This window comes from Pseudophryne corroboree, chromosome 8 (assembly GCF_028390025.1).
Source record: "Pseudophryne corroboree isolate aPseCor3 chromosome 8, aPseCor3.hap2, whole genome shotgun sequence".
Lineage (NCBI taxonomy): Eukaryota > Metazoa > Chordata > Amphibia > Anura > Myobatrachidae > Pseudophryne > Pseudophryne corroboree.
This window is the reverse complement of record NC_086451.1, coordinates 309,458,826-309,481,823: the sequence shown is the minus strand read 5'-3', so window position 1 is coordinate 309,481,823 and position 22,998 is coordinate 309,458,826. Positions and strand designations below refer to the sequence as shown.

The following is a 22,998-nucleotide window of genomic DNA, read 5'->3' as shown; positions in this document are numbered from 1 at the left end:
TGGCTCCTATGGCATGTTTCAAAAGTACACCTGAGGTAAGTAAATTTCCCACATCATCCACCAGGGTATGTTTTTATTGTAGATGTGCTCAGTTGCTGGTGGGTGCAGGGGGTAGAATTGCTCAGTTGCTGGTGGGTACATGGCTAGATGTGCTCAGTTGCTGGTGGGTGCAGGGGTAGGTGTGATCAGTTGATGGTGGGTGCAGGGGTAGGTGTGCTCAGTCGCTGGTGGGTGCAGGGGTAGGTGTGCTCAGTTGATGGTGGGTACATGGGTAGATGTGCTCAGTTGCTGGTGGGTGCAGGGGTAGGTGTGCTCAGTTGATGGTGGGTGCAGGGGTAGGTGTGCTCAGTCGCTGGTGGGTGCAGGGGTAGGTGTGCTCAGTTGATGGTGGGTACAGGGGTAGATGTGATCAGTCCCTGGTGGGTGCAGGGGTAGACGTCGTGAAATTTGTTTTGTCCCTTGTAATTTAGGATTTATGGTATTATACATTTATTGTGTAGTACTATGCTGCAGGGTGTTGATCTCCTCACGCATGGGGGCGTCATACCGGGGGTGCGCAGCGTGACGTCAGCCATTACAATATGAAAACATCGCATCAGCAACAGCAGCTGCCCGGGCTGTGAGAGCTCGTCTGTCCCCAGGCGGGTGATCTTTTTGAATGAGTGACGTCGCCCTCCCGGCGCCCAATGGGAGCGGCGGGCGTGGTTAATATTCATGAGGCCCCGGCCCAATGGCCGGGCTGGGAGGTTGTTTTAAATAGGGAGTGTGCCGCAGCCAATCAGCTCGCTCTCGTAGTAAGCTAGCGCGAGGGTGAGAGCCAGGCTTAGTAGCTGTGTGAGTGAGCGGCGTGCGCAGGGATCACACTGTACTATTATCGCGAACACACAATACAGGTACGTCCAGCGGCTGCTGCTGCTCCTCTCCCTGCCCGCACCCCGGGCACCCCCCTCTCCTGTGCCCCTGCCCGTATTGCTGTGCCTAGTAGTAGCTGTATGTGGCTGCGCTATTATTTTATATTGGGATAGTTGTTGTTGTTTATAATGTGCAGATAACTTGCATGTAACTCTTCCCTGCCCGCGGCCGCTGCTGCCCGGCTGCTATTACCCCCAGTGACAGCCCCGGCAGCGGGAGACTTCTCCTGTTACCTGTAAAACATTTTTTAAAAAAAACCCGCGATATTTATTATTTTTGTGTAAATTCCCCCCTGACTGCTGTGTGCTGGGGGGGTCTGTCCCCGTGCTGTGTGCCCGCGGCCCCGCAGGGGTTAATGAGTGGCATGGGGCTGCTGGCTGGCACTCCTGCATGGCACGGTGTCTCTGCAATAACATGGCTGTCCCTGTCATCCTCTGCCGCCTTGTTGTTTCCCTGTCTTGTGAGGAAGGAGGAGGGGGGAGGTCACCCCTCTACCCTCCGCCGGCTCATGCTGCCCGCCGTGCCCTCTCTATGCCCCGTCCGTGCCCGCTCCGGGCTTAGCCCTCTCTATGCAGCTGCGATTCATTCCCATTGCACGAGTGTGGAGATCGGGCAGAAACGCCGTCCCCGCCGCTCTTACCTGTGCCCGTTACCCCGGGGAGCCCCCTATCGCCCCCAAAACCACCTCACCTTGCTCCCCAGACGCTGCCCTGTCCAGTCATGTCGGTTTGGGGCTTGTTTGTGCCCGGGTCCGGCAGCTGTACCACTTTTTCCCCGCGGTCCCCCCTCCCGGCTGCCGCCTCACTGCCTGTAATGGCTGAACACGGCTCTTTGTTATACAGGGGATTGCGCTAAGCCTCAGCGAGGAGGGAGGGGGGGCGCCCCCAAAAGCGGGCTGCGCCCGGCCCCCCCGGACTCCTTTCTTCGTAACGACCACGGATTGTGACAGAGGAGAGTCCGCTCTTCCCGCCCGTGCCAGAACCGGGGTGATCCGAGCTTGTGCGCCGGAGATATCGGGCTCCGTAGGCGGCGGGGAGGTTTGTGCAGTGGCTATTGCAGCCTGGCTGCTGCCTATGCATAGAGAGAGAAGCCATTTTAGTGAATGGAGAACCCATAGCAAAGAACAGCCAGTCTCCTCTATATACTCCATAGCAAGGCTATATACTGCACGGGAGCCGCCGTCAGCGGGCAATAATGCCAAATTACCGCTCCAGGCAGCCCGCAGCCCCCCGATACACCCCGGGGGCGCTAGGGGGACGCATTTGAGGTGGACTTTCTTTCATGAAGAAGCATTTCACAAAATGGAAGATGAATTATTGGTGTCTGTGTCTCCTTCCCCCCAGCGCAGCCTATGCAGTGTCTAACTTCCCCGGCCCTCCGCTGCCCCCATATACTGCCCACTGCCCGCACCGGCTCCACCGCACGATGTACGTTTTATTAGCACTAATTATGACCTTGGGTGTGGAGAGAGGAGAAGATGGCGGGGCTCCGGGGGGAACCCCATTTTTTTTTTTTTTTTTTTTTTTTTTTATTTCATCTTTAGGTCACAACTGTGATTGGCACTTTGTCAATTATTCCCAATACTGGACAGGGACTTTTGCACACTTTTTTGCTTTTGTAATACAGTTTTCATTTCTCTTACAAACTTGCCTTCTGGAACGTAGATACATTTTTTTTTTTTTCCCCTTCAAATTTTTTATTTTCTTAATTTGAGTGTCTACATAAAATCAGTTATTTTTTTTTTTTTCATTTTTTTTTTTTTTTTATTCTTCTGCTTTTCCCCTCTCCCACAAAATAAAATAGACACATGTAGGATAATTTCTGGGAAAAATAATAATAAAAATATATATATATATATATATATATATATATATATATATATATATATATATATATATATATATATATATATATATATATATATATATAATTTTTTTTATTTTTTTTAATGGATGTTTTATTTTCTCTACTAACCCTAATTTTGGTAGGAATATTCATGTTTGCATCTATTCCATATGTGTGCTTATCTCTAGCAGCACCACCTACAGTCTTTGGAAGGTATTGCACCCCACAAGAAAAAAATGGCAAATACTTGATTTGTACCAATAACACTTCCAGTTGGCGAGTTGCCACAGTAAAACTACATGAGTATTATTACATTATATAATTTCTTAATTTGTGGAAATACTCAGGTTTAGTTTATTTTTCTGAGGTAGAAATTTTTTTTTTTTTTTTTTTAATATAAACGTTGCCACATATGGCTGAGAACTAACTTCTATGTTTCTTCTTATAGATTCAATATGGCAAAAGGGGACCCGAAAAAGCCGAAAGGCAAGATGTCTGCTTATGCCTACTTTGTGCAGACTTGTCGTGAGGAACACAAAAAAAAGAGTCCTGAAATCCCGGTTAACTTTGCTGAGTTCTCAAAGAAATGCTCTGAAAGATGGAAGGTATGCTACATATGTTTCCACAATTTTTTTTTTTTTTTTCTTCGTTTCAATGCATGTTCTTGTGGTTGCTTATTGTGTTTTACCGGCTGATTTCAGATAATGTCTGTGAAAGAGAAATCAAAGTTTGATGACTTGGCAAAAGTGGACAAAGTAAGATATGACAGAGAAATGAAAGATTATGGCCCAGCTAAGGGAGGCAAGAAAAAGAAGGACCCCAATGCACCAAAGAGGCCACCGTAAGTTTTTGACCCAACGTCGTACATGCCATGCTACTTTGAGTAAAGTGACTCCAGAGATCGTAAAAATAATGTATTCCTCCTTTCTTGTTTTGTAGATCTGGATTCTTCATCTTCTGCTCAGATTTCCGTCCCAAAATTAAATCCACAAATCCTGGTATCTCTATTGGCGATGTTGCAAAGAAATTGGGTGAGATGTGGAACAACCTAAGTGACAGTGAGAAACAGCCCTATAACAACAAGGCAGGGAAGCTGAAGGAAAAATATGAGAAGGTAATAATGCTTGTCTTCCTTCTCACATAGGCTAAAACTCCTGTTTTCTGTACTATACTTGTGTATAGAACTTTAGTTATAAATAGTTATGTATTTTAACATCTGTTGCCTTTTTTTAAAAGGATGTTGCGGACTACAAATCCAAAGGCAAAGTTGATGGTGCAAAAGTGGCTCCCAAGATGGCTCGAAAAAAGGTAGAGGAGGAAGATGATGACGATGAAGAAGATGAGGAGGATGAAGAGGATGACGACGAGGATGATGAATGAAGTCCATTCTGTTCATGTGAATATTATAGAGTAGGGGAACCACCTCTAGCTGCCATCTTCTGATGGTCGACAGCCCTTATTAGGTCTAATTGCAAAAATTGGGTTCTGATGTCATAGTTTCAAAATTATGCTCTTGGAGTTGTAACTGGTTTACATTATGTAGCCGTGTGTGTAAAACTGAGCAATCTGAAACTGTTTGAAAGTTGTACATATTTCCAAACATTTTTAAAGCAAAAAAAAAAACAGGCGCTCTAGTGTTCTCCTCACTCTGCACTTTGCTGTTGGTGTATCAAAGCATTTAAAAATGTTTCAAGCATTTTTTTTTTTTTATTTTATTTAAGGTGTTATTGATTAGAAAAATCCTGGGTTATAAACTGTACATATCTATTCTGTAAACTAGACAAATTCCTATGGTGCATATAATTTGGAGCTGTTGGTACTGCCGGGATTTTAAGAACCTCCCTGGTTTGTAATATCCCTTTTTAGGGTTTACCACTAGCCCAGAGCATGCACGTCAAGATTTACACTACATTGGGCGTCAAGTTAGCTTAAAAGTTGTCTTTTCTGTATATAGTGAAATAGCATTCTACCGTTAGTTGTCGAAGGGGGTTCAGCTGGCATGAGAAACGTATGGGGTGTTTTTTTTTTTTTTTTTTTTTTTTTTTTTTTTTTTCTTCCTTCAGTTGAGTACACTAGTTTTTAAACATACTGTAGACACATCTTCACTGACTGAAGTGGAGGCCGAGTACAGGTTTGCAGAGTTCAAAAACATTGTGCTTACATATTGCATTGTTCTGTTTTTGTTTTTATGTTTAGAATGCTGAAATGTTTTTGAAGCAAATAAAACAGTATTACATTTTTAAGACTGTTCTTGACAAAGTTGTTATGGCTCCAGAAGTTTGTCCTGTTTCCTAGATGTTTTTCTTATCAAAACACAATGATTCTCCCTATAGGTCTTCACATCTGTATAGTCAAACTATTGACACTCTAAAATTAAACAATACTACTTTTCATTACTTCACTAACGTGTAGCAAAATATTTAATAGGCTGATTGTGCACCATGCCTTCCTGATTGTGTGGTTACATACAATGGTATCATTGGTCATGAGTAGAGGCAAATGTTAACTTGTTAAATGTTCTTTGTCATAGTTTTAAAAGGGAGGTAAAAAATAAACAAAAAAATAAACACCAAGGGCGGTATCCTATTATCCCTGATGCTTATCACAGATTATTTCATATTCCCCCATACCACATAGGATCGGGGACTGATCCCATGTGTTTTTAGTGGTTGGCTAAAATTGGACCCGCAATCAAAATGGCCTCTAATTGGATACTGAGATAATGACCATCGGTCATTAATTGCGACATCCGGCTGAAATCGCATCAGCGCTAATAGGTAGGGACATGCAGTGAGGTAAATGGCTCAGGAATCTCTGGCTAGTACCAGAGCCAGATTTACACACAATATATGAACCAAAGGGTGCATGTGGGTATTATACACAGGTGCAGCAGTATATACTGCTGGAAATTAGGTTATCTTTTTTTTCTGTGGTTAGGCACCTGCCAAACTTTTTACTCCAGAGTTTTGACTATAAAAATGAACAGCATAATACTAGAGAATTCTAAAATATTCTTTAGTATTCATATAGTCAAAACTCTGGTGTATAGGTTAGTATGATGGGAAAGGTTCTGCCTCACATCACTGCTAATAGGATACCTCCAGAAGTGGTCAGTGCATTTGTTAAGTGTTAGTACTTAAGTAATTTCATGTATGTTATACGCAGGTAACAATAGTGTTTGGGTATTTGATTTGCACAAGTGGGTTCAGATGTGATCATGGGTGATTCTACTTTTACATGTTCTTACTGCAAATTTAGTGTGTGGCCATTTTTAGCATACAATATCTGATAGCTTACTGTAGTTAAGCTCTTTTTGGTTTTCAAATGGAGCAGGAAGAAAATGATGTAACATGAGGGATATATCAAGATAAAATACTGAAAGAAAACAAGTCAATTTGCTATTGACTGGAGTAGATTGCTTTCTTTAGGTGACAGTGAAGCAGCTCTCTAAAAATGAAAAATAAGAAACACCTGAGGGGCACCAGCTGTAAAATAACTGTACAATACTAGAACATGAATATCTGGTGGGAAATGTGGTTTTGAAAATGAGTAGTCTAGAAAAAGAAACCAATAAACTTAAGTTGGGGAGGGGGGGGGGTGGGGAGGGGATTGTATGTAAGTGTCAAAGGGGTCTATTTACTAAGCTGTGGTTGGAGATAAAAGTACCAGCCAATCAGCCCCTACATGTCATTTCTCTGATGTCCTAGTGGATGCTGGGTACTCTGTAAGGACCATGGGGAATAGACGGGCTCCGCAGGAGACTGGGCACTCTAAAAGAAAGATTAGGTACTATCTGGTGTGCACTGGCTCCTCCCTCTATGCCCCTCCTTCAGACCTCAGTTAGAATCTGTGCCCAGCCTGAGCTGGTTGCACACTAGAGGCTCTCCTGAGCTTCTAGTAAAGAAAATAAGATTTTACTCACCGGTAAATCTATTTCTCGTAGTCCGTAGTGGATGCTGGGAACTCCGTAAGGACCATGGGGAATAGACTGGCTCTGCAGGAGACTGGGCACTCTAAAAGAAAGATTAGGTACTATCTGGTGTGCACTGGCTCCTCCCACCATGACCCTCCTCCAGACCTCAGTTAGGATACTGTGCCTGGAAGAGCTGACACAATAAGGAAGGATTTTGAATCCCGGGTAAGACTCATACCAGCCACACCAATCACACTGTATAACTCGTGATACTATACCCAGTTAACAGTATGAAATATAACTGAGCCTCTCAACAATAATCCTTAGTTAGGCAATAACTACATACAAGTATTGCAGACAATCCGCACTTGGGATGGGCGCCCAGCATCCACTACGGACTACGAGAAATAGATTTACCGGTGAGTAAAATCTTTTCTCTAACGTCCTAAGTGGATGCTGGGAACTCCGTCAGGACCATGGGGAATAGCGGCTCCGCAGGAGACAGGGCACAAAAATAAAGCTTTAGGATTAGGTGGTGTGTACTGGCTCCTCCCCCTATGACCCTCCTCCAAGCCTCAGTTAGGTTTTTGTGCCCGTCCGAGCAGGGTGCAATCTAGGTGGCTCTCTTAAAGAGCTGCTTAGAAAAAGTTTTTTAGGTTTTTTATTTTCAGTGAGTCCTGCTGGCAACAGGCTCACTGCATCGAGGGACTTAGGGGAGAGAATTTCAACTCACCTGCGTGCAGGATGGATTGGATTCTTAGGCTACTGGACACCATTAGCTCCAGAGGGAGTCGGAACACAGGTCTCACCCTGGGGTTCGTCCCGGAGCCGCGCCGCCGACCCCCCTTACAGATGCTGAAGATTGAAGGTCCGGAAACAGGCGGCAGAAGGCTCTTCAGTCTTCATGAAGGTAGCGCACAGCACTGCAGCTGTGCGCCATTGTTGTCACACACTTCACACCAAGCGGTCACGGAGGGTGCAGGGTGCTGCTGGGGGCGCCCTGGGCAGCAATATTTTAATACCTTATGGCAAAAGAATACATCACATATAGCCATTAAGGCTATATGTATGTATTTAACCCATGCCAGTTATCTAAATCTACTGGAGGAAAGCCTGCCGAAATAGGGGGCGGGGCTTATTCTCCTCAGCACACAGCGCCATTTTCCTGCTCAGCTCCGCTGTGAGGAAGGCTCCCAGGACTCTCCCCTGCACTGCACTACAGAAACAGGGTAAAACAGAGAGGGGGGGCATTTTTTGGCGATATATTGGATATATTTAAGCTGCTATAAGGAACAACACTTATATAAGGTTGTTCCCATATATATTATAGCGCTTGGGTGTGTGCTGGCAAACTCTCCCTCTGTCTCCCCAAAGGGCTAGTGGGGTCCTGTCTTCGATAAGAGCATTCCCTGTGTGTCTGCTCCTATCCATTTGATAGATAGACAGTGTCTAGTTAGACAGTCAATAGATAGACACCATATGTTAGATGGACATTAGGTCGACAGGGTCAAAAGGTCGACATGGAAAAGGTCGACAAGTCAAAAGGTCGACATGGTCAAAAGGTCGACATTGAAAAGGTCGACAAGTCAAAAGGTCGACAGGTCAAAAGGTCGACATGAAAATGGTCGACATAAAAAAGATAGACAAATGTTTTTTTTAAAAATTTAACATGTTTTTGGATTATTTCATACTTTCTCTATCCATGTCGGCATAGAGTTGGTTATAAACCTTGTGGCGAGCGCAGCGAGCCACCGTGCCCGAAGCGTGGCGAGCGTATGCCTTTCTACAATTGGGGGTCCCAGATGACAAAACTATCCACACAAACCAGAAAAATGCAAAAAACATGGTGTCTACCTTTTTCATGTCGACCTTTTGACCCTTTCGACCATTTGACCCTGTCGACCATTTGACCCTGTCGACCTTTTGACCTGTCGACCTTTTGACCCTGTCGACCTAATGTCCATCTAACATATGGTGTCTATCTATTGACTGTCTAACTAGACACTATCTATCTTTCATACCGGAACCGTGTCTGCTGTGTGTCGGTACGTGTGTGTCGACATGTATGAGGACGATGTTGGCGTGGAGGCAGAGCAATTGCCGATAATGGTGATGTCACCCCCCAGGGAGTCGACACCGGAATGGATGGCTTTGTTTATGGAATTACGTGATAATGTCAGCACATTACAAAAATCAGTTGACGACATGAGACGGCCGGCAAACCAGTTAGTACCTGCCCAGGCGTCTCAGACACCGTCAGGGGCTGTAAAGCGCCCTTTACCTCAGTCGGTTGACACAGACCCAGACACAGACACTGAATCTAGTGTCGACGGTGAGGAAACAAACGTATTTTCAAGTAGGGCCACACGTTATATGATCACGGCAATGAAGGAGGCTTTGCATATCTCAGATACTGCAAGTACCACAAAAAGGGGTATTATGTGGGGCGTGAAAAAACTACCTGTAGTTTCTCTAACGTCCTAGTGGATGCTGGGGACTCCGTCAGGACCATGGAATAGCGGCTCCGCAGGAGACAGGGCACAAAAGCAAGCTTTTAGGATCACATGGTGTGTACTGGCTCCTCCCCCTATGACCCTCCTCCAAGCCTCAGTTAGGTTTTTGTGCCCGGCCGAGAAGGGTGCAATCTAGGTGGCTCTCTTAAAGAGTTACTTAGAAAAAGTTTTTAGGTTCTTTATTTTCAGTGAGTCCTGCTGGCAACAGGCTCACTGCATCGAGGGACTTAGGGGAGAGATTTTCAACTCACCTGCGTGCAGGATGGATTGGATTCTTAGGCTACTGGACATAGCTCCAGAGGGAGTCGGAACACAGGGCTCGCCCTGGGGTTCGTCCCGGAGCCGCGCCGCCGACCCCCCTTGCAGACGCTGAAGATGAAGAGGTCCGGAACCAGGCGGCAGAAGACTCTCAGTCTTCATCAGGTAGCGCACAGCACTGCAGCTGTGCGCCATTGTCAGCACACTTCACACAGCGGTCACGGAGGGTGCAGGGCGCTGGGGGGGGGCGCCCTGGGCAGCAATGTATAATACCTGTATGGCGAAAAATACATCACATATAGCCCTTGAGGCTATATTGATGTATTTAACCCCTGCCAGATATCTAAAACTCCGGAGAAGAAGCCCGCCGAAAAGGGGGCGGGGCCTATTCTCAGCACACAGCGCCATTTTCCCTCACAGAAAGGCTGGTGGGAAGGCTCCCATGCTTTCCCCTGCACTGCACTACAGAAACAGGGTTAAAACAGAGAGGGGGGGCACTGATTTGGCGATATGTATATATATTAAAATGCTATAAGGGAGGAACACTTATATAAAGGTTGTCTCTGGATAATTATAGCGTTTTGGTGTGTGCTGGCAAACTCTCCCTCTGTCTCCCCAAAGGGCTAGTGGGTCCTGTCCTCTATTAGAGCATTCCCTATGTGTGTGCTGTATGTCGGTACGTGTGTGTCGACATGTATGAGGAAAATATTGGTGAGGAGGCGGAGCAAATTGCCTGTAATGGTGATGTCACTCTCTAGGGAGTCGACACCGGAATGGATGGCTTATTTATGGAAATTACGTGACAATGTCAACACGCTGCAAGCCGGTTGACGACATGAGAGGGCCGGCGAACAAATTAGTATCTGTCCAGGCGTCTCAAACACCGTCAGGGGCTGTAAAATGCCCATTTACCTCAGTCGGTCGACACAGACCCAGACACGGACACTGATTTCAGTGTCGACGGTGAAGAAACAAACGTATTTTCTTTTAGGGCCACACGTTAAGGGCAATGAAGGAGGTGTTACATATTTCTGATACTCCAAGTACCACAAAAAAGGGTATTATGTGTGAGGTGAAAAAACTACCTGTAGTTTTTCCTGAATCAGATAAATTAAATGAAGTGTGTGATGATGCGTGGGTTTCCCCCGATAGAAAATTATTGGCGGTATACCCTTTCCCGCCAGAAGTTAAGGCGCGGTGGGAAACACCCCTCAGGGTGGATAAGGCGCTCACACGCTTATCAGAACAAGTGGCGGTACCATCTACGGATAGGGCCGTACTTAAGGAGCCAGCTGATAGGAGGCTGAAAAATATCCTAAAAAGTATACACACACATGCTGGTGTTATACTGCGACCAGCGATCGCCTCAGCCTGGATGTGCAGAGCTGAGGTGGCTTGGTCGGATTCCCTGACTAAACATATTGATACCTTTGACAGGGACAGTATTTTATTGATTATAGAGCATTTAAAGGATGCATTTCTATATATGCGAGATGCGCAGAGGGATATTTGCACTCTGGCATCAAGAGTAAATGCGATGTCCATATCTGCAAGAAGATGTTTATGGACACGACAGTGGTCAGGTGATGCAGATTCCAAACGGCACAAAGATGTATTGCCGTATAAAGGGGAGGAGTTATTTGGGGTCGGTCCATGGGACCTGGTGGTCAGGGCAACTGCTGGAAAATCCACCGTTTTTTACCCTAAGTCACATCTCTGCAGAAAAAGACACCGTCTTTTCAGCCTCAGTCCTTTCGTCCCTATAAGAGTCATATCTGCCCAGGGATAGAGGAAAGGGAAGAAGACTGCAGCAGGCAGCCCATTCCCAGGAACAGAAGCCCTCCACCGCTTCTACCAAGTTCTCAGCATGACGCTGGGACCGTACAGGACCCCTGGATCCTACAAGTAGTATCCAAGGGGTACAGATTGGAATGTCGAGAGTTTTCCCCCCTCGCAGGTTCCTGTAGTCTGCTGTACCAATGTCTCCCTCCGACAGGGAGGCAGTATTGAAAACAATTCACAAGCTGTATTCCCAGCAGGTGATAATAAAATTACCCCTCCGACAACAAGGAAAGGGGTATTACTCCACACTATATGGTGGTACTGAAGGCTAGGTGAGACCTATTCTAAATCTGAAAAATTTGAACACTTACAAGGGTTCAAATCCAGATGGAGTCACTCAGAGCAGTGATAGCAAAGGGGACTATATGGTGTCCCGGGACATCAGGGATGCTTACCTCCATGTCCCAAAATTTGCCTTTTCTCACCAAGGGTACCTCAGGTTCGTGGTACAGAACTGTCACTATCAGTTTCAAGACGATGCCGTTGGATTGTCCAAGGCACCCCGGGTCCTTACCAAGGTAATGACCGAAAGGAGGATTCGTCTTCAAAGAAAATGGACGACCTCCTGATAAGAACAAGGTCCAGAGAACAGTTGGAGGTCGGAGTAGCACTATCTCAAGTAGTTCTACGACAGCACGGGTGGATTCTAAATATTCCAAAACCACAGTTGTTCCGACGACACATCTGCTGGTCCTAGGGATGATTCTGGACACAGTCCAGGAAAAGGTGTTTCTCCCAGAGGAGAAAGCCAGGGAGTTATCCGAGCTAATCGGGATCCTCCTAAAACCAGGAAAAGTGTCAGTGCATCATTGCACAAGAGTCCTGGTAAAAATGGTGGCTTATTACGAAGCGCTTCCATTCGGCAGATTTCACGCAAGAACTCTTCAGTGGGATCTGCTGGACAAATGGTCCGGATCGCATCTTCAGATGCATCAGCGGATAACCCTATATCCAAGGACAAGGGTGTCTCTCCTGTGGTGATTACAGAGTGCTCATCTTCTAGAGGGCCGCAGATTCGGCATTCAGGATTGGATGCTCGTGACCACGGAGGCCAGCCTGAGAGGCTGGGGAGCAGTCACACAAGGAGTGTGATCAAGTCTGGAGAATTCTCTCCACATAAATATACTGGAGCTAAGAGCAAATTTATAATGCTCTAAGCTTAGCAAGACCTCTGTGTCACAACTGAGGGCCTGAGCTGACGGGAGGCAGCCTCAGTTGTAGGGGCTGAGATGTACCGGAACCTGGGAGGTTGTATCAGACCCCTGGACATGTAAGTAACATGAATAATAACTGCCCGAAGGCGTGACCACGACAACTTAGATAAAAGTCAATGATGTTTATTATGACAACTCCGCAACACAGCAGCAGTAAAAGAAAACGTAAAAGTCAGCAAATAATAAATACAGTTCCTGGGTACTACAGGATGGCAGGAGCCACAGGGCACTGGTAGTGTGAGATAGTTCTTATGATCTTCTAGATGGAAAGTCCTTACCAGGCCCGACTGTAGCAATGGAGATAACCCAGGATTGTGCCAGCTGGTGTTCCAGGAAAAGCTGGGTTGCTGAAGGTAAAACAGCTGCTGTGGATACTGGCTGGAACCAGACTGTTGTTAGCACGGAGTGGATACTGGCTGGAACCAGTTAAATAATAAATGAACTTGGGAGCGATGAAATATGAACTGAAATGTAGAACTTGAGAGCGGAGAAATAATAATACCGGTGGAGAGTGGTAAAGTGTAGAAAGGACACCGGCCCTTTAAGGGAAGCTGTACTCTGCTGGAAGCTGAGCTGGAAGCAGGTTATGTTGTAGCTGGAAACAGATGAATCCACAATGGATTGGAGAGTCAGGCTACACCGCAGGTGGAATGCTGGTGCGGGTCTCTATGGTGGAAGTCTTGAGACAGGAGCTGGAACCTGGAAGACAATCACAGGAGAGAGACAAACAGGAACTAGGTTTGACAACCAAAGCACTGACGCCTTCCTTGCTCAGGCACAGTGTATTTATACCTGCAGCAAGGAAGGGATTGGCTAGGCAATTATGCAGATTAACAATACTGACAACAGATTGGAGGAAATGATCAGCTGACAGAATCCAAGATGGCTGCGCCCATGCAGACACTTGGAGGGAAGTTTGGTTTGTAATCCATGTGGTAATGAAAACAGTAATGGCGGCGCCGGCCACTGGAGACAGGAGACGCCAGGCTGACAAGTGCACATCCAACCACGCGGACACAGCGGAGGCCGCGGCTGACGTAATCGCCACTCTGACACTCTGCATGCAGAAGCTCAGGGACGGCGGCCGCGGGAGACGCCATGCCAGATGTAATAAGGCGTTACTGTGACAGCGTCTCAGAGAGACAGGAGAGGATGCAGGAATGTGAACATTAGGATAACAGATGGGATCCGGTCCTGGAGCGCTGAGCCAGCCTTAGGAGGCATCTGATGGGTAAGAAATGGCGTCCAGATACCCGGATCGTGACAGCACCCCCCCCTTTAGGAGTGGCCCCAGGACACTTCTTTGGCTTTTGAGGAAACTTGGAATGGAATCTCCGGACCAAGGCAGGAGCATGGACATCAGAAGCATTGGTCCATGAACGTTCCTCAGGACCATAACCCTTCCAGTCAATAAGATATTGTAGTTGACCGTAACGGTGACGTGAGTCCAGGATCTTGGCCACTTCATACTCAACGCCTCGTTGAGTTTGGACTTTCGGAGTTGGAGGAAGTGAGGAATGAAACCGATTCAAGATCAGCGGTTTCAACAGGGAAACATGGAATGTCCTGGGTATTTTTAAGAAGGGAGGCAACTGGAGTCTGTAAGCAACAGGATTGATGACTTGTTCAATCTTGAAAGGACCGATATAGCGAGGTGCAAACTTCATACTGGGAACTCTTAACCTCAAATTCTTCGTGGATAACCATACCCGATCACCCACCTTGAGAGCAGGAACTGCTCGACGCTTCTTATCCGCAAACTTCTTGTACCTGAACGATGCCTTGAGCAGAGCTGATCGTACGCTCTTCCAGATATTGGCAAACTGATGCAAGGTGATATCCACTGCGGGAACAGAAGTTGCTGGAAGCGGTTGGAACTCAGGAACTTTAGGGTGGAATCCAAAGTTAGTGAAGAATGGTGTTGAAGCAGATGAAGAATGATACTGGTTGTTATGACAGAACTCGGCCCAGGGAAGTAATTGAACCCAGTCATCTTGAGAGGAGGACACATAGATGCGGAGGAAGGCCTCCAAGTCCTGATTCACCCTCTCGGTTTGACCATTGGTCTGAGGATGGTAAGCCGTGGAAAACTTTAGCTTGACTTGGAGGACTTGACATAAACTTCGCCAGAATTTGGCTGTGAATTGAACTCCTCGATCTGAGATAATTTCTTCAGGAAGACCGTGGAGTCGGAAGATCTCTTGTATGAATACTTGAGCCAACTTGGAAGCTGACGGAAGACCGGTGAGAGGAATGAAGTGTGCCATCTTGGTGAACCGGTCAACTACCACCCAGATGGTATTGAACTTGTTGCACATGGGTAAGTCTGTAATGAAATCCATCGACAAGTGGGTCCATGGTCGACGGGGAACGGATAGTGGAACCAGTTGCCCCGCAGGCGACTGGCGGGATACTTTATGTTGGGCACACTTTGGGCAAGATGCAATAAACTCCAAGACGTCCTTTTTCAGAGTTGGCCACCAATAGGACCTAGAGATAAACTCCAGGGTTTTTTGGATACCTGTATGTCCGGCAAAACGGGAAGCATGGGCCCAATGCATGAGCTTCTTCCTTAGCATCGGCTTCACAAAACTTTTCCCTGATGGGGGCGTAGAGTCCATCCCTACCGTGGAGAATGCCAACGGATTTATAATAGGATGCTTGTCTGAAGACTCTGACTCATTTTCTTGCTCCCATGAGCGGGAAAGGGCATCGGCCTTGCGATTCTGAGAGCCCGGACAGAACTGGAGTTTAAAGTCGAACCTGGAAAAGAAAAGTGCCCATCTGGCCTGACGAGGGTTGAGACATTGTGCGCCCTTCAGGTATAAAAGGTTCTTGTGGCCTGTAAGTATGGTGATTACATGAGAAGCTCCCTCCAACAGATACCTCCACTCTTCTAGAGCGAGCTTGATGGCTAGCAACTCCTGGTCGCCAATGGCATAGTTGCGCTCAGCTGGGGAGAACTTCCGGGAGAAGAAACTGCAAGGATGTAAATGGCCATCTTTAGCCCTCTGAGATAACACCGCTCCTACTCCAACGGAGGAGGCATCCACCTCTAGGATGAAAGGAGAGTCGATGTCAGGCTGTTTCAGGACAGGCGCAGAGATGAACCTCTGTTTTAAAAGATGAAAAGCTTGCATGGCTTCTTCAGACCACTTGGATGGGTTAGCACCCTTCTTGGTGAAAGCAGTAATAGGCGCCACAATGGTGGAAAAGTCTCGTATAAACTTTCGGTAATAATTGGCGAACCCTAAGAACCTCTGGACCCCTTTGAGGGTTAAGGGTACCGGCCAATTCTGAATTGCTTGTAGTTTCTCAGGATCCATCTCTAGTACGGAACCGGACACAATGTACCCTAGAAACGGAATGGACTTGACTTCAAAGACGCATTTTTCTAATTTGCAATAGAGATGATTGACACGGAGACGGGACAGAACCTCTTTAACCCAAAAACGATGTTCCTCTAAATCGTTGGCAAAAATGAGGATATCGTCTAGATAGACCACGACATGACGGTATAGAATGTCTCTGAAAATCTCATTGACAAAATGCTGGAAGACAGCTGGAGCATTGCTCAATCCGAAGGGCATGACGAGGTACTCATAATGTCCGTCACGGGTGTTAAAGGCGGTCTTCCACTCGTCACCCTCACGGATCCGGATGAGATTGTATGCACCTCGCAAGTCCAGCTTTGTAAAGATGGTAGCTCCGCTAACTCTGTCAAAGAGCTCAGTAATCAGGGGTAAAGGATAACGGTTCTTGATGGTAATGTCGTTCAAACCTCTGTAGTCGATGCACGGCCGCAGACCACCATCTTTCTTTTTTACAAAAAAGAAGCCTGCGCCGGCTGGGGAAGAAGAAGGTCGAATGAACCCCTTTGCTAGGTTCTCTTTAATGTATTCCTCCATAGAATGCGTCTCAGGCAGAGACAACGGATAAGTTCGGCCTCGAGGTGGAACCTTCCCTGGAACGAGATCAATCGGGCAGTCCCATTCTCTATGAGGAGGAAGGATATCAGCAGAAGCTTTACTGAACACATCCGTGAAATCTTGATATGGAGGAGGTGGAACATCAGACGACCTGGGGGAGGAAGAACAGACAGGCAATACTTTAAACAAACATGTCTCTGCACAGGAGGAACCCCATGCCAGGATTTGCGTAGTCGTCCAATCAATTGTAGGATTGTGAAGACGGAGCCATGGAAGGCCCAGGACCACAGGATGTGTGGCTCTTGGAATCACTAAAAGTGAAATAAGTTCGGAATGAAGAACTCCCACTCTCAGACGAACTGGTAGAGTCTTTAGAGCAATAACAGTATCAAAAATTTTACTGCCATCCACGGCAGTTAAGGAAAAGGAGGAAGGAAGTCTCTCGGTGGGTAGGGACCACCGTTTAACATAGGCTTCAGTAATAAAGTTCCCAGCTGCTCCGGAATCAAGGAGAGCAATGACGTTCCGATAACGTTGAGCAACTTGAAGCGAGACTGGGAGATTACAATCATGAGGAGATGGAGAGGAGATCATTACTCCTAGCCGGCCCTCTCCTGGGCGAGCTAGGGTTTGGAGTTTTCCCGGACGTTCGGGACAGGCATTGATGGTGTGAGACGGAGCTGCACAGTAAAGACAAAGAGACTCAGAGAGACGTCTTCGGCGCTCAGCAGGAGTTAAACGGGAACGGCCAATTTGCATGGGCTCATCTTTAGATGGTGACAGTTGACGAGGAGGAGGAGCAGAAGATTTTGGAGCAGATGATCTTCCACGCTCAGTTGCTCTCTCTCTGAAACGTAAATCAACTTTCGTGCAGAGTGAGATTAGCTCATCTAACTTAGAAGGTAAGTCTCTGGTAGCTAACTCATCTTTAATAAGCTCAGATAAGCCATGCCAGAATGCAGCATACAGGGCCTCGTCGTTCCATGCCAGTTCGGATGCCAGGATCTGGAACTGTATCAGATATTGTCCTACAGTACGTGACCCCTGGCGTAAACGGAGAATCTCGGATGAAGCTGAGGTTACCCGGCCTGGCTCGTCGAAGATGCGCCTGAATGTTGACACGAATGCAGTGTAAGAAGATAGCAGGGTGTCGGACCTCTCCCATAACGGTGATGCCCAGTCAAGGGCGGAGCCACTGAGAAGAGAGATGATGTAGGCAATTTTTGTACGGTCACTGGGAAAATTGCCAGGTTGTAGCTCAAACTGAATCTCACACTGGTTGAGAAATCCCCTGCAGAATCTTGGAGATCCGTCAAATTTTGCTGGCGTTGGAAGATGAAGACGTGGAGCAGAAATGGGTAAGGTGGGTGGGGTTATAGCTGGAGTCACTGTGGTTGACGCACCAGATGCGCCTGATCCACGGAGAGTTGTCTGAATCCCATCCAGCCGAGTAGAGAGATCCTGGAGACAGCGGATGATGTGGCCCTGTGCAGCCTCCTGATGTTCTAGTCGGGCTGCCAGTTCTTGCATCGGCCTGGCCGCTTGATCCTGGTCTCCGGCTGGATTCATTAGGTCAGTGCTTACTGTCACAACTGAGGGCCTGAGCTGACGGGAGGCAGCCTCAGTTGTAGGGGCTGAGATGTACCGGAACCTGGGAGGTTGTATCAGACCCCTGGACATGTAAGTAACATGAATAATAACTGCCCGAAGGCGTGACCACGACAACTTAGATAAAAGTCAATGATGTTTATTATGACAACTCCGCAACACAGCAGCAGTAAAAGAAAACGTAAAAGTCAGCAAATAATAAATACAGTTCCTGGGTACTACAGGATGGCAGGAGCCACAGGGCACTGGTAGTGTGAGATAGTTCTTATGATCTTCTAGATGGAAAGTCCTTACCAGGCCCGACTGTAGCAATGGAGATAACCCAGGATTGTGCCAGCTGGTGTTCCAGGAAAAGCTGGGTTGCTGAAGGTAAAACAGCTGCTGTGGATACTGGCTGGAACCAGACTGTTGTTAGCACGGAGTGGATACTGGCTGGAACCAGTTAAATAATAAATGAACTTGGGAGCGATGAAATATGAACTGAAATGTAGAACTTGAGAGCGGAGAAATAATAATACCGGTGGAGAGTGGTAAAGTGTAGAAAGGACACCGGCCCTTTAAGGGAAGCTGTACTCTGCTGGAAGCTGAGCTGGAAGCAGGTTATGTTGTAGCTGGAAACAGATGAATCCACAATGGATTGGAGAGTCAGGCTACACCGCAGGTGGAATGCTGGTGCGGGTCTCTATGGTGGAAGTCTTGAGACAGGAGCTGGAACCTGGAAGACAATCACAGGAGAGAGACAAACAGGAACTAGGTTTGACAACCAAAGCACTGACGCCTTCCTTGCTCAGGCACAGTGTATTTATACCTGCAGCAAGGAAGGGATTGGCTAGGCAATTATGCAGATTAACAATACTGACAACAGATTGGAGGAAATGATCAGCTGACAGAATCCAAGATGGCTGCGCCCATGCAGACACTTGGAGGGAAGTTTGGTTTGTAATCCATGTGGTAATGAAAACAGTAATGGCGGCGCCGGCCACTGGAGACAGGAGACGCCAGGCTGACAAGTGCACATCCAACCACGCGGACACAGCGGAGGCCGCGGCTGACGTAATCGCCACTCTGACACTCTGCATGCAGAAGCTCAGGGACGGCGGCGGAGGCCGCGGGAGACGCCATGCCAGATGTAATAAGGCGTTACTGTGACAGCGTCTCAGAGAGACAGGAGAGGATGCAGGAATGTGAACATTAGGATAACAGATGGGATCCGGTCCTGGAGCGCTGAGCCAGCCTTAGGAGGCATCTGATGGGTAAGAAATGGCGTCCAGATACCCGGATCGTGACACTCTGCTTCAAGGTCAGCCGGTATTGATCCAGTGGGATAACATCACGGCAGTCGCCCACGTAAACAGAAAGGGCGGCACAAGAAGCAGGAGGGCAGTGGCAAAACTGCAAGGATTTTTCGCTAGGCGGAAAATCATGTGATAGCACTGTCAGCAGTGTTCATTCCGGGAGTGGACGACTGGGAAGCAGACTTCCTCAGCAGGCACGACCTCCACCCGGGAGAGTGGGAACTTCATCGGGAAGTTTTCCGCATGATTGTGAACCGTTGGGAAAGACCAAAGGTGGACATGATGGCGTCCCGCCCGAACAAAAAATGGGACAGGTATTGCGCCAGGTCACGAGACCTTCAGGCGATAGCTGTGGACGTCCTGGTAACACCGTGGGTGTAACAGTCGGTGTATGTGTTCCCTCCTCTGCTTCTCATAACCAAGGTATTGAGAATTATAAGACATAGAGGAGTAAGAACTATACTCGTGGCTCCGGATTGGCCAAGAGGGACTTGGTAACCGGAACTTCAAGAGATGCTCACAGAGGACTAATGGCCTCGGGAGCTAAGAAGGGATTTGCTTTCAGCAAGTACCATGTCTGTTCCAAGAGGAACCGTGGCATCGGCCTTTAAGAAAGGACCTGCTCCAGCAGGGACCTTGTCTGTTCCAAGACTTACCGCGACTGCGTTTGACGGCATGGCGGTTTTGAACGCCGGATCCTAAGGGAAAAGGCATTCCGGAAGAGGTCATACCTACCCTGGTCAAAGCCAGGAAGGAAGTGACCGCACAACGTTATCACCACATGTGGTAAAAATATGTTGCGTGGGTGAGGCCAGGAAGGCCCCACGAAAAAAAAAAAAAAAATTCAACTAGGTCGATTTCTGCACTTCCTGCAAACAGGAGTGTCTATGAGCCTCAAATTGGGGTCCATTAAGGTTCAAGTTTCGGCCCTATAGATTTTCTTCCAGAAAGAATTGGCTTCAGTTCCTGAAGTCCAGACGTTTGTCAAGGGAGTATTGCATATACAGCCCTTGTGTGCCTCCAGTGGCACCGTGGGATCTCAACGTAGTGTTGGGATTCCTCAAATCATATTGGTTTGAACCACTCAAATCTGTGGATTTGAAATATCTCACATGGAAAGTGACCATGCTGTTGGCCCTGGCCTCGGCCAGGCGATTGTCAAAATTGGCGGCTTTGTCTTACAAAAGCCCATATTTGATTTTCCATTCGGACAGGGCAGAACTGCGGACTCGTCCCCAGTTTCTTCCTAAGGTGGTGTCAGCGTTTCACCTGAAACAACCTATTGTGGTGCCTGCGGCTACTAGGGACTTGGAGGACTCCAAGTTGCTAGACGTTGTCAGGGCCCTGAAAATATATATATATATATATAATTCCAGGACGGCTGGAGTCAGAAAGTCTGACTTGCTGTTTATATTGTAGGCACCCAAAAAGCTGGGTGCTCCTGCTTCTAAGCAGACTATTGCTCGTTGGATTTGTAGTACAATTCAGCTTGCACATTCTGTGGCAGGCCTGCCACAGCCAAAATCTGTAAATGCCCATTCCACAAGGAAGGTGGGCTCATCTTGGGCGGCTGCCCGAGGGGTCTCGGCTTTACAACTTTGCTGAGCAGCTACTTGGTCAGGGGCAAACACGTTTGCTAAATTCTACAAATTTGATACCCTGGCTGAGGAGGACCTGGAGTTCTCTCATTCGGTGCTGCAGAGTCATCCGCACTCTCCCGCCCGTTTGGGAGCTTTGGTATAATCCCCATGGTCCTGACGGAGTCCCCAGCATCCACTAGGACGTTAGAGAAAATAAGATTTTACTTACCGATAAATCTATTTCTCATAGTCCGTAGTGGATGCTGGGCGCCCATCCCAAGTGCGGATTGTCTGCATTACTTGTACATAGTTATTGTTACAAAAAAATCGGGTTATTATTGTTGTGAGCCATCTTTTTTAGAGGCTACTTCATTGTTATCATACTGTTAACTGGGTTCAAATCACAAGTTGTACGGTGTGATTGGTGTGGCTGGTATGAGTCTTACCCGGGATTCAAGATCCTTCCTTATTGTGTACGCTCGTCCGGGCACAGTACCTAACTGAGGCTTGGAGGAGGGTCATAGGGGGAGGAGCCAGTACACACCATGTGATCCTAAAAGCTTGCTTTTGTGCCCTGTCTCCTGCGGAGCCGCTATTCCATGGTCCTGACGGAGTCCCCAGCATCCACTACGGACTATGAGAAATAGATTTATCGGTAAGTAAAATCTTATTTTTTCCTGAATCAGAGGAATTAAATGATGTATGTGATGAAGCGTGGGTTAACCCAGATAGAAAAATGCTAATTTCAAAAAAGTTATTAGCATTATACCCTTTCCCGCCAGAGGTTAGGGCGCGCTGGGAAACACCCCCTAGGGTGGATAAGGCGCTCACACGCTTATCAAAACAAGTGGCGTTACCGTCTCCTGATACGGCCGCCCTCAAGGATCCAGCGGATAGGAGACTGGAAACTACCCTAAAAAGTATATACACACATACTGGTGTTATACTGCGACCAGCCATCGCCTCAGCCTGGATGTGCAGTGCTGGGGTCGTCTGGTTGGATTCCCTGACTGAAAATATTGATACCCTGGATAGGGACAGTATTTTATTGACTATAGAGCAATTAAAGGATGCTTTCCTTTATATGCGAGATGCCCAGAGAGATATTTGCACTCTGGCATCGAGAGTAAATGCGATGTCCATATCTGCCAGAAGGAGTTTATGGACGCGACAGTGGTCAGGTGATGCGGATTCCAAACGACATATGGAAGTATTGCCGTATAAAGGGGAGGAATTATTTGGCGTCGGTCTATCGGATCTGGTGGCCACGGCAACTGCCGGAAAATCCACTTTTTTACCTCAGACCCCCTCCCAACAGAAAAAGACACCGTCTTTTCAGCCGCAGTCCTTTCGTTCCTATAAGAACAAGCGGACAAAAGGACAGTCATATCTGCCTCGGGGCAGAGGAAGGGGTAAGAGAGGGCAGCAAGCAGCCCCTGCCCAGGAACAGAAGCCCTCCCAGGGTTCTGCAAAGCCCTCAGCATGACGCTGGGGCCTTACAAGCGGACTCAGGAACGGTGGGGGGTCGACTCAAGAATTTCAGCGCACAGTGGGCTTGCTCACAGGTGGACCCCTGGATTCTGCAGGTAGTATCTCAGGGTTACAGGTTGGAATTCGAGAAGTCTCCCCCTCGCCGGTTCCTAAAGTCTGCTTTGCCAACGTCTCCCTCAGACAGGGCGACGGTATTGGAAGCCATTCACAAGCTGTTTTCTCAGCAGGTGATAGTCAAGGTACCCCTCCTACAACAGGGAAAGGGGTATTACTCCACGCTATTTGTGGTACCGAAGCCGGACGGCTCGGTAAGACCTATTCTAAATCTGAAATCTTTGAACCTGTACATACAAAAATTCAAGTTCAAGATGGAGTCACTCAGAGCAGTGATAGCGAATCTGGAAGAAGGGGACTTTATGGTGTCCCTGGACATAAAGGATGCTTACCTGCATGTCCCAATTTGCCCTTCACATCAAGGGTACCTCAGGTTCGTGGTGCAAAACTGTCATTATCAGTTTCAGACGCTGCCGTTTGGATTGTCCACGGCACCTCGGGTCTTTACCAAGGTAATGGCCGAAATGATGATCCTTCTACGAAG

The 22,998-nt window shown here is 47.4% G+C and overlaps 1 protein-coding gene across 1 annotated transcript; it reads left to right on the top strand.

The window, feature by feature from the left end:
• Positions 1–785: 785 nt before the first annotated feature.
• HMGB3 (high mobility group box 3) lies at positions 786–5,000 on the top strand. The gene is made up of 5 exons (XM_063937371.1): positions 786–893; positions 3,206–3,362; positions 3,459–3,598; positions 3,697–3,871; positions 3,994–5,000. The coding sequence occupies exons 2-5, from the start codon at positions 3,213–3,215 to the stop codon at positions 4,135–4,137; spliced, it is 609 nt and encodes a 202-aa protein (XP_063793441.1). The 5' UTR covers positions 786–893; positions 3,206–3,212; the 3' UTR covers positions 4,138–5,000.
• The last annotated feature ends 17,998 nt before the right edge of the window (positions 5,001–22,998 follow it).